Source organism: Lonchura striata, chromosome 5 (assembly GCF_046129695.1).
Source record: "Lonchura striata isolate bLonStr1 chromosome 5, bLonStr1.mat, whole genome shotgun sequence".
In the NCBI taxonomy this organism is placed as follows: domain Eukaryota; kingdom Metazoa; phylum Chordata; class Aves; order Passeriformes; family Estrildidae; genus Lonchura; species Lonchura striata.
In genome coordinates this window covers 58,821,707-58,833,929 of record NC_134607.1, presented here as the reverse complement: position 1 = coordinate 58,833,929, position 12,223 = coordinate 58,821,707, and the positions used below count along the sequence as shown (strand labels likewise).

Sequence of the window (12,223 nt, the reverse complement as noted above, 5' to 3'; positions counted from 1 at the left end):
TCTAATTTGTAAATTCACATGGCTGTGACTAGTACTGCTCAGAAGGTGTGGGCTGCTAACTGATACAGTTAATTACCAAAATTCTCTGGGTACTGGCTGGCCTCATTATAAGAATCTCTACAGAAGACAGTTAAGTCAGAAGGAAAATTTTGTTTTATCCATATACATGCCAATATACAAGAAGTACGAATTATGTGATATTATGGCGTATCCTTTTCCCCAAAAATGCATTGCATCTGGAAGGACCTTCAATGCACACTAGCAGCAGAGCTTGCCTGGGTCCTCATGGAGCTGGACACCTCTACCTGCTGACAGGATCCGCCAGGCTCTGCATCCCGGCAGAAAAATCCCCAAAAAGACTGTTTAAAGGTGGAATTAGTAAAACACGATGCTCTACCTCAAGCACAAACACGAAAACAAGCTCCAAACTCTGCTTGTACATGGTAAGAAATCTGTCCCCCTCTGAACAACTGCTGGAAATTTCCTTTTTTTTTTTTTTTTTTTTTTTTTTTTTTTTTTTTTTTGTAACAGAATCACAAAATTGTTAGGGTTGGGAGGGTCCTCTGGAGATCATTCAAGGGTTACCTAGAGCAGGTTACAGAGGAACACGTCCAGGTGGGCTTTCAGCGTCTCCAGGGAGCGAGACGTCCCTGGGCAGCTTGTTCCAGCGCTCTCGCCACGCTCTGTGGTGGCAGCGCAGCGCCGGCTCCAGCTCCCGGTACAGCTGGCAGGGACGGGGGCGGGCTCGCTCAGAGCCCCCGCAGCGACAGCCAGGGACTGCAAAGCCATCAGGGCTTTTTGGAGCTGTGCAGCCCCAGGGCCCTTCCTGTTCAACGTCCTGAAAAGAGGGAGAGCAGGGGAGGTCGGGACAGTATCAATCGACGCTAACGATCTGAAACCCCGCAACTGAGCTTGGACAAAGAGAGCCGGGAGATCCCAGCAGTGAAAATCTGCTACTTCCGTGCTCGGCAGCAAGCCAGCGTCACCCAGTGCTGCAGAAAACGACAAACGCGGACGCGGAACGCTGTCTCCGTTCAAGCGATCCAGTTATTAAATCAACTGCGATCCTTACGCGTGCCTGGCACCCGGACAGCGCTCCCCAGGCAGCGCGGACACCGCGCAGCGCGCAGGCGGGCAGCCCCGGCCGGCGGCCCCCTGCACCTCATGCAGACGGGGGCTGCCAGCGGGAACAGCTCCGCGGGCTCGGGGACCGGCCCCCGGGCTTGCGTGGCGCCCACCCGCCCAGAGCTTCCTTCCCGGCTTCCACCCCGACTTCCTTCCCGGCCCCAGCGCACACCACCAGCCCCGGCGCCCGCCACTGAGCGCGGCGGGGACGCCCCGTGCGCAGGCGCTCCGGCCGCGCCTGCTCCGTTCCGCGAACGGCGGGGGGGCGGCCGAGCCCGCCCCTGCGCCCGCCGGGCCGCGCTCGGCGCTGTCCCCGCCTGCCTCCGCCTCCAGCTCCGCCCGGGCGCTGGGAGCGGCGGCAACTTCCCCTCAAGTCCGCCCGGCGGCGGGGGGACGATGCGACCCAGCTGAGCGCGGCCCGGGAGGGGCGGGCGCGCTGAGGACGGGCAGCGTCGGCAGCAGCGGCAGCCCCGCCGCCCTAGTCTGAGTAGCCCGGGAGCCGCCCGCCTCAGCCCCCTGCCCTCCCCCGGTCGGGGCGGGAGCCGCCGCGGCCGTCCCATGTCCCGCAAGGCCAGCGATAATGTGGAGTACACGCTGCGGAGCCTGAGCAACCTGATGGGCGAGAAGAGGCGGCGGCAGGCGGACGGGTCCGCCGGCTCGGGCGCGGCGGCGGGCGAGCGGAGCCTCATCGCCGCCGAGTCCTGTTCCAGCCTCAACAGCGCGGCGTCGGGCGGAGAGCTGGAGCGGGCGGCGCGGCGCCAGTTCCAGCAGGACGAGACCCCCGGCTTCGTCTACGTGGTGTCGGTCTTCTCCGCCCTGGGGGGTTTCCTCTTCGGCTACGACACCGGCGTGGTGTCGGGGGCGCTGCTCCTCCTCAAGAGGGAGCTCAACCTGGACGCGCTCTGGCAGGAGCTGCTCGTCTCCAGCACGGTGGGCGCCGCCGCCCTGTCCGCCCTGGCCGGCGGCGTCCTGAACGGGCTGTGCGGCCGCCGGCCCTGCATCCTGCTGGCCAGCGGCCTCTTCACGGCGGGGTCCGGCGTGCTGGCCGCCGCCCGCGACAAGGAGACGCTGCTGGCGGGACGCGTGGTGGTGGGGCTGGGCATCGGTGAGTGCCGCACCGCCCCGCCCGCCCCTCTCCCGCGGGGACCCGGCTCTTGCCCGGCGGGAGCAGCGCTCCCCCGGACAGGTTTAACCGAGCCGGGAATCGCCCGTCCCTGCACGCCCGCAAACCCTTTGCGGTGAAGCAGAAGGCGAAGTAGTCTCGGAGTGCCCGAGGTCGGGGAGCTGGCGAGGGGAACACTTGGCTGAGCGAGGTCCGGGGCGGGTGTCCCATGGCATCGCAGTGCAGTGTGTGTGCTTGCCCTCTTCGATTTTATCACAGGTGGTGTAGTCCTGCCCCGTTGCTGGGGGAGTTGTATTTGTACGAGGAGAATGGTCTCGTATCCTTTCCGCGGTTTCATGTTTAGGGTGGTCTGTCAGTGTCAACCCCGCACGCCGCAGGCTTTGCATTTGAGGGGGTTTGGGAAGTCAGGAGCGAGGAGATCACGCCTGTCTTTCTGAACTCTACTACTGGTAGTTAACACCTCTCTACAGGTTCGCCGCATAGCTTTACTTGGGCACTAAAGGAATGCCTCTGGGGCAAAATGAGGTGGTAATCTCCCTGGTCTGAATAAGTTAACGCTTGCTTTGGAAGGCTTTGGATTTCATTAATGATATACTGAACGTGAATTGCTGCTCTTTATTTGCCTTCCTATATGGGTTGCAAGCAGTGGGTTCTCGTAAAACTTTGTAGTTGTCCCAAGGAATTTGCAGTGATGAGGACTGTTTTCTCTGACCTATGAGACTGTATCCTAAATAGCCCTCAAGCTTGGGTTGCTCTTCAGCTTCAGCTGTCATCCTATCTGTCAGTAATTGAATTATACTCATAATCTTAGATGGACTGTATGAGGCTAATCAGAATTCTTGGACTATAGTAGGTATAATCTTGCATCCCTTTCTAACTGAAAGCACAAGAACAAATTGAGAACTAAAATTGTTTTCGTCTGTATGGCAAAGTTATGTTTCTTAGCCATTGGATAATTTTTTGAGTCCTCGGGCTTGTTATAGACACACTTTCTCTGATGCAAATCCTGGCCTTATTAAGGAAGAAAAGTTAGTGAGTCATAAGGGCTGTCAGAAATAAAATTGTCTCCTTCAATGAAAGGGCTCATGCTGGTTTTCCCATACAGCAACATCGGTTGCAGTTTTCCTACCTCCGTTGGATGGGTTTTGAATGCTATCTTTCTGCATGTTTTTTGTTTTATCAAGACTTCAGACTGCAGAATGGTGATAATATTAGTCATGAAGTTCAGGAAGCAAAACTGAATTTGACTATGAGATTGCACACATAACAGGAATTTTGATGGCAATATGTAGTACATATATTTAGTACTAGATACCAGAAGTACCAAATGTGATGTCTTTTTGTATTTGTAAAGCTTGTCATGTTCCTTTACTGTAACTGGTTACAATGACAACTTCAGGGTCTGTAGAGAAATGAAATGGATGGATGGTTTGTTTGAATCCTGTTTGTGGGTATTTTGTAGAGAGATACATATGCATATTGGTATTGTCTGACAGTAGTGCAAATAAATGATATTCGAGTTGTTGGAGAGATATGAGACCTGGGACTTCATATAATCAATATATAACCAAAAATGAAAACTAGGAGCCCTAGATCTCTTGTGTGCACTGGGGAGAGTGATCTCTCTTTGGCTTCTATCCACATCAGGGGCAGAGGTGGTGGTTCTGCTGGGACTCTGGAGAGCTGAAATGAGAAATGTTCTGAGGATTTTGGAGCACAAAGACAATAATTTGTGTTTTAAAAATGTGATGTTTTCTGGTTTTTTTTTTTTTTTTTTTAATCACTTATTGCCTTTCTTTATGTGATGAAGCTCAGGGCCAGAAACAAAGCTTTACCTGAGATTGCTGTGACTGAAGCATGATAAGAGACTTCAGGAATTGCAGAGTCCAATTGTAACACGGTTTGTTTTACAAAAGAAAAAACCTCTTGTGGTTCAGAGCTATTCTCATATAGCAAGCTGGAACAGTCTCTACATTAAATCCCCCACCAGAGGGAGCCTGGATAATTTAATGAAGGCATTAGGAATTGGTGGAAGTTTTTCTTCCCTTTCATTTCTGAGACTTCTGACTATCATTTTACTGCCCAAACTAAGCCAGAGCTTCGAGTGTTGGTATGAGAAATCTATTCAGTAACGTGACACTCCAGCGATAATACAAACTGCTAAAATATGAGGGTGCAGTGGTGTTGTGTTATGAATGCTTTTCTACCTGAAAGCCAGTAAAAAATTCTTAATTGTGCATAATTTTATACATTTCTTAGGTTTCTTTCCTGTAGCTCTCTGCAAATTGCCCATCAAGACATCTACTCCAGATACATGTGGAGTTTTTTGCATTTACTAAGTGAATTACTGTGTTATGATCAGTACTGTGGTGCTGTAAGAGCAGATGTGGTGATGTTCCTTCTGCCCTTGCTGCTTGCCGGGTAGATCAGTGTTAATTTTGTCTGTGTGAGAAAATGGCTATGACTGTGATTTATAAAGGAATAAAGTTAAACTTTCAAGGATGAAAACCAGAGGATATACACTGAAATGAGGAACTTCTCTCATTTGTCTGTCTTGTCCATTTTTTACCATTTTCCTTAGAGCTTTTTTGAAATGGAAAATTTGTCCTTTTTCTACAGCCATTACAGAATGAGATGTTTCTGGAAATAAAAACTTTCTCTCAAGGACAAGGCTAAATCCTCTTTTGTTGTAAATGTTGAATAGATTTTTTATGGTGGAAGCAGTTATGTTCCCTTTCTGCCCTTCTTCCCCTCAGTATTAATACAAAATATAGAGAATGCATAAAAAGGGAAAACATGTTGAGTATGAACTTAGAATATCCTTAGATCTTTTCAGATCTGAATTTTTAAATACATAGTTCATGTCAGGTCCAGGCTAAATGGCTTAAAAACAAGGTTATGGCCATTATTCCTTCCCACATGCCCATTTCCAAACATATCTGGTGTCCTGGACTCTTTAGGAATTTGCCTGAGCCACATGTCAGGAATGCAACACTTGGACAGATACTCATTACAGAAAATGGGGGCAAAATCCAAACATTTAGGAAATTGAATTGCATGTGCTTGGTAACACTTAGTATGAGCTTAGCTAGGTAAAGAAGTCATTGGTACAATATGTGTTTGGACCTTTGGCATCTGATAATGGTGAAGGCCTCCTCCTGTTGTCTTGGCTACTGTAGTTTGGCTATTGTGCTTGACAGGAAAGCCAGGTTCTTCACTTGGCTTGTATTTGGTCTGTCCCAAAGCCTGTGGTTAGGCCAGAACTGAAATATAAAAGCAAAAACAGGGCATGACTGGAGATGAGAATTATTTCTACTGAAAACTTGCTGTCTTGAGAAGGAAGGCAAAGAGTGGGAACAGAAATCACTGGGGCTAAACCAGCAGAGACTAGAAAGGATAAAAATAAACAGACATGTTTGCAAAATCACTTCTTTCTTAGGTTGTGATCAGTCCAATGTCCTAATTTGCCTGAACCCATTGGCCATGGTTTGCTAACAGCTCATCTGTCTGCAATGGGAGTTGTTTATCTTTCTGTCATCTGGGGATGCTGCAGGTTTTAAGCTTACAGCTGGTGTAGGTGGGTGTTGGCATGGTGCTTCAGGTAGTGAGCTGTTCAGGTTACTTTTTCAAGAACCCTTAGATAACACCTGTGGAAGGAAAGCAGTTTGAGCAGAGTTCAGGAAGTGACAGCATTAAGCTTGCTCCTCCATAACTGATCTCTCTCTTGATGTACAGTCATTAGCTGGATAATTAGATACTCCTGTCTTGTTTGGCATGCAGAATGAATGGTGCTCATTTAATGATCAGCCTTTCAGGGTTTTGTTTTCTTGCTGAATGTGTGGCTTAGACTTTACTTAATGCACATATCACCCAAGCTCTCATGAAAACAGAGTTAGGATTATAGTATGTGTATTTTACTGAGTCTGCAGTGCAATGGGGACCTGCTTGGTTAGTGCCTTATCTTCTGCTTTACTCCTGTCTTTCATACATGAGGTTTCTTCTTCAATGCAAGCCTACAGTGCTTGCTTTGTGCTCAAAATGTCTGTAGTATTTTTTTTAAGGCTATATTTGAATCTGGCATATGTAGTGCTCCTGGTAGCATCTTTTCACTACATAAGTAGGTCATTTTCTGAGCAGAGGAAACAAGACTGTACACAGAATTAGGCAGGAGTGAAAAGTTCTGGCATATGGTTGTGGCTCCCCTGGTGGGGCTGGCTTCTTTTGACAATAAGGTTCAATGCCAAATGACAAAAATAACCAAATTTATCCAAAGGACTTGCATCATGTAGTACAAACTCTGTATGATAGTTGAAGTGGTTAAATAAAGGTCTGCCATATAATTTGGACTACTAGATAATGCTTGGAAATACTAGAAAATAACTGGTATGACATGTTGCTTATGAAAGATTAGGATATGTGTGCTAGTTTTTATTACTACTTTTTTTTTTTTTTTTTTTTTTTTAATACAACTGAGCGTTTTCATGTATTTTTCAGTGTATTTTTATCTTGGAGAACCAGATTAATCTTCTCATCCTCCCTCAGCAACCCGATATGGGAAGCTCTGAAGCTTCAGTCTGTTTTTGTAACTGAGTGTTCACTAGCTGTTTTTTAAAGGAGTTTACACCTTGGTACATCTTGGAGTCACCTTCAACCCCAAATATGCTGTGCTGCTTCTGACAGATGCTTGTAATTTTCAGTCCAGAGGTACGTAGGCTATTTTTACCTCTGGAGACAGTGGTTTGTAAGTATAAGCTGGCAGTAGGGATGGATGGGTTGTTGCAATTGGTTCTTGTGCTGTCACTGCCCACAGATGGTCACCCAAGCTTCCAGGATCTAAAGGTACTGACATTACTGTGTGTGCTCAAGATTCAATCTTTGTATTTTAAGAGCTTAATCTATTCTTGTGCAAAAGCATCTGGAAGGATACATTAACTTCTGATTGGAGCTGAAATATTTCAGGGTACCAGGATTAATTTAAGATTAAAAATGGTATCTTTTGAAGTCCTCTAATTTTGTGTGCCTTGGACAGGATACTACGCTCAGTTCTATGCTCAGTTCACTGTCACATCAACAAGCACTGACTCCATTATTGTTTTGTCTGATAGTATAATACAAAAATCAGCAATTTGCACATGGATGTTGCTACCTTATATTTAGTGACCATTTCAGAATAAAATATTAAGTACACAGAGTTATATCTAAAATAATTTTTGATTCTTCTGGACACTCTTTAAAGTCATAAGGGAGGTGTTTTGGCTTTTTTGCTATTGTTTTTATTTAACTTAAAGAAATTAATTCCCATAGTTCATAAACTTTGTATTTGTTTTCTGTCTTTAAAACATGGGAATTTTTCTAAAATAATTTTCCCTGTACTTGGTCAAACTGTTCTATTAAAACATAATCCCTGTTGGATTATAAGTATCTTTGTTTATTCTGGAAAAAAATAGAAAGCACCCATTTCATAGCTGACATAAAATTAAAGTTATGGTCTTCTACTCCTGATAAAAAGGCAACTTGAAGGAAACACAAATGTTTCCTTACCTTGAAAAATTCATGTGGGCACTGTAGGTGCGCTTATTTTCAAAATACTTTGTTTGCTAAAGGAACAGGAGACCAGTGGCATCCACTTACTGTGATGTTAGAGACATCATCATTCAGCTGAAACTCTTGGGTCTGAGTGACTTTTTTGGCTGAAGTTTGCACCAGTCTTGTCAGCAGAGGCACAAGTCAGAGATATTGGAGGACAGTCCAAGCAGCAGATTCAAGGTGCTCACTTCTGTCTCGTACTGTGCACTGTCAGAACTTGCACTTAATTTTTGTTCTGAGCATACTGGTCTGTACTTTGCCAGTTGTAACCTGAGAAGCAATGAAAAATGTGAATCGCTGAAAAGGAGGTGCTGAAAAGGTGGTCTCGGATTCAGTCAAAGAAAGAAACTGGGAGTTTCTAGCCAGGCAGACGCCTGGGAAAGAGCTGGAGAAGAATGTAAATAATTCTTTATCTCTCTTGTTTTTCACATTGTTTATAGTTAAGTTCTATCACTGTGTGTCAAGCACTCTGCACCAATGCTGTGGATTGTTTTCACTTCAGAACCAATAGATTTGGTCCTTGCGAAGCTCTGTGTAAAAGAGCAATGTATTTTGAATAAATCGGAGTTTCTAGTATTACAGTCTTCTGAGTCAGAGTCTCTTCATTCCTGTCCTGCCTCAACAGCGACAAAAAGGTCTTTTAAATTATGTTTTTCCTTATCTCATTATCAGTAGACTTCAAGATTAATTATAGCAGATGTGTGCTCTTAAGTGGAGTTTTTTAGAATACATCCTTTTTAAAAATACATTAATTTCTTTTAAAAGTAGTATTTTAAGAATCTTGAGGATTGTTACATTCAAATATGGTAAGCTTTTGGGTTGCAAGTCCTACAGAAATCCTGAAAATTGGTGATTTCTATTAAGATGGTTGGACTCAATGTGAGAAACTGTGGCTGTGTGGCATGTTGACACCACAGAGGTATAATGGGCCTGATGGATAGCTTTGTTTGCAAAATTGCTTTATGGGTCTTCATCAGTGGGCTTTCACATCTGACCTGTACAATCAGTGTTTCTGGTGTGAAGCTTGTGAAGAGCCTTGGTCTGCACTGAGCTGCTGGAAGCCTGAAACCAGTGACTTATGGACATCAGGAGAGCAGAGTTCTGCCTTTGAGCTTTTCTTTGCAATTATTATGCCTGTGAACAAGTATCAAGAGAAGCAGTTGTTATTTCTGTTGTAGAGATCTTGTGTAACATGGCTCTGGATGAGTCTGGAGCCATCTGATTATTTTAGTTAAACTCTGTAAGTCTTTGATGCAACTTGGGTACAAACTCTTCTAAAATTTATTTTGCACATGATAGTTCTAGAAATTAAGGTTTAAAAGCACACATTCCTGTTCTTACCATTTCTGATCTTCCTCTGACTTGTTGTCAGATTTAGACTGGTTTAGTAAAGGATTTATTCAAAGTAAATGCATTTTCTGAAAGGGATTTTTTCATAGGTGGTTTATTATTTTGGCTGTTTATATACCCAGTCACTGAACTTAGGTTTCTTAGCTCAGACAGTCTGTCCCTCCTTCCTTCACAAGTCCCTTCCAGACATGCTGCTGGCACAGGTAAAATGCCACACTGTGACTCCAGAGCCCTTCCCCACCTATCTAGCTAGCTGTGGATGGGCCACAATACCCTTTCAGCCATTGGGTTGGCCACTGTGTTCCCACCTCTCCCTAGGTTTGGTTTCTTATTCAGCTGAACAGTAAGGGTGTCTGCTTCTTCTGCAGTTGGGGACAGACTTACTTTTGTGTCTTCCTCCCTTTCAAATTGCAGATTCTTGTTTGAAGTCCCCATATGTGCCCTAGGGATTGCACCTGGGTTGACTTTCTTTGGAATTCTGCCATCATTTCATGTGGGTGTGTGCTAGTGAGCTCAGACACTGAAGCAGTTGTGTAAATTTAATAAATAAAAGAAATAAGTGTATATTTATTGATAAATGCAACTTTTTGCCTTTACCTTGGGCTTATTCTTTAGTTGTCACTCAGGGGTTTTCCCCCACTTCTCTGTAGATGAGATTACAAGACACCTGAGTGTCTTGTAATCTCATCTACTCTCCTGAGTTACAAGACACCTTCCAGCCAAAAAACTTTTCCAGGCAGTGTGGAGTACCACAGGAATACCTGATGCTTTTAGCACATGGGCTGTTAGACACTGCAAGGCTGAGCAGTCTTCAGGGAGAACTAAGGAGTCCCTTTCTTCTCCCTGAAGGCCTGTGGCAATTGCTTCAGATGTCAGTTCTAGAACTTTCTGGTCTCTTTTCAACACTGTATTTGAAAAGATCTAAGTTCCACAAGTCTCTTCTCAAGTGGTGGCTTTGAGGAGCTCTCTAATCTAATGGACAGCCAGCCAAGTACAGACAGCTACATGCTTAGTTGTTTCTGAGGCAGGAGTCAAGTGGTTGTCAATCTCCAGATGATAGACACAAAACCAGGAGATGCCAGAAATGGTGGAGAACCTGCTATATAAACAAAAATGTATAGCTAAAATTAGTCCCTTGTCATCACCATATTTTTGTAGTCTAGACAAAATAAAATAGTTCTAGAAACTTGGTACCATAAGTGGGAGCCCTATGGCAAGAGTTTGCAAGCCTTTTCCCAGAAGTGGGAGCTTCTGCCCACTAACCTGCAGAAACAAGAAGTAACAGCCCTTTTGTTTCCCTTTTTATTTGTTTAGAAGCCTCATGTATGTGGTTTTCTGTACTGTAGCTTCCCTTGAAAGGGAAGCAAAACCAGTGATTGTGGTTTTAATGTGTCTATGCGTATAATCACTTCAGAAAAAGATTGTTTTCCAGCAGCTGGAAGTATTCAGGATGTGTTTGTGTTTAGCCACAGCTCTTCTACTTTGCTGCCTTTCTCTGGAAATACAGGGGCATGCATTCTAACTTGGAAAGAGCAGAAAAACCTGCCTGGGGTTACACAGTTTGTATTGCCCATGCTGTGGGGTGTATGGCCTTGTAAATAGGGAATGTGTTCTGGTGAGTGCTGCTCTGAGAAGCATCTACTGAATTGATTGCTGCCATGTGCCAATGGAAGAATCTTTTAATTTCTATTTGCTTATAAGAAATTCTCTCTTTTCTGTGCAAGAACCCTACAAAGACTTGACCAATCTCACTTTCTTAGTAACACTGGATAGTTCTCTAGGTATGTTTTTGTAGTTTCAGCACTCCTACTCTTGGTTCACCAGATAAGAACTTTGAACTTAGGCCCACTCGAAGGTGCCAATAATTTGAACGTTAAATCCATCTTTAAGGAAGTGTTACATGATCCGATGCTGAAGGCAACGAACTTCTGAGTATGTTGCAATTTTTTCTCATGCTGTTGTAGCATAGGTTTCACATTCCAGCTGTAAAAATTGTCAACATTCCAATTGTAAATATTACCAGGCATTATGAAAAGGGGAAAAAAGCTACTATCTTAAAGGTACCTAAAGAAATTCAGAAACAAAACCTCTTTATTGAAGCGAATAAATATACTTAATAAAGTACTTATGAGATTTTTATAGGAAAAGTGGTAGATAATTAAATTATGATGAAAGCCATGACAAGAAGGCTGGAGCAACTTCAGCAATCTAGAAATATAACAAGCACAGGGCCTATATGAGGTGTTGGAGCCAGAGAATATTTTTACTGCCTCTTTGAACATCTTACTGGAGTGCAAGTGGGAACAGGGAGAGCTGGGAGTCTAAATTCTTGTATAGCTGGTAGAGGATGGTGTACCAGAATCCCAAAGTCAGAGACCTCAAGTCATATTTAGTACTCCTTTTTTCAATAGGTGATAGTAGGAAAGAAATACCCATTCTTATGGCATTTTTTGTATGTTTAAGGTTCAAGTCAGTGTGCTTTATTTGCTGTTCCTAGTTGTATGAACACCTACTCTGCCTGTTATTTTGAATTTACTTTTCTGCTTGTAACTGCCTACCTAGGAAGCTTTGTTTATGAGGTTAAGGAGATAAAAATCATAGGGACCCACCACTAATACTCGCTCTCTGATTTGCTTAGTTAATTTTTTTAGGATTGTTGGTTGGAGCTCTGATGGAGAGTGTGGAGAGTCTAACATCTGTGGAAGGCAGTGTGGTAATGGATGAATTGGAGCATGCTGAGCATAGAGGAAATAGTGGATAAATCCAAAGCTGTGTGTACTTTAAGCATGCACTTCAGCAAATGTTTGCATACAAGTGACTTTTTTATTTGTTCACAGGTCCTTGATTATTGAACTGTTGAGGTCAGTAGTAGCTATGTCAGCACAGGAATGGGGAATCTGCCTGAGGGGAAAAGGTAAGACTGGTTTTATTCACTATGGAGTTCAGCTAAGTCTTTTGCCTGGTAGACTCCCTGCTCCTGCATTAATCATAGGTGCTGCTGACCTCACCAGTCCAATTCACATTGGAACAGCTTGGTAC

At 44.4% G+C, this 12,223-nt stretch overlaps 1 protein-coding gene across 1 annotated transcript in view; it reads left to right on the top strand.

Moving 5' to 3' along the window:
• Positions 1 to 1,568: 1,568 nt before the first annotated feature.
• SLC2A13 (solute carrier family 2 member 13) overlaps positions 1,569 to 12,223 on the top strand; it is a 140,264-nt gene continuing 129,609 nt past the window's right edge. The window contains exon 1 of the mRNA XM_021539109.3: positions 1,569 to 2,230. Coding sequence (XP_021394784.2) covers positions 1,684 to 2,230 — 547 coding nt within the window. The 5' untranslated portion in view covers positions 1,569 to 1,683. The remainder of the gene's footprint in view (positions 2,231 to 12,223) is intronic.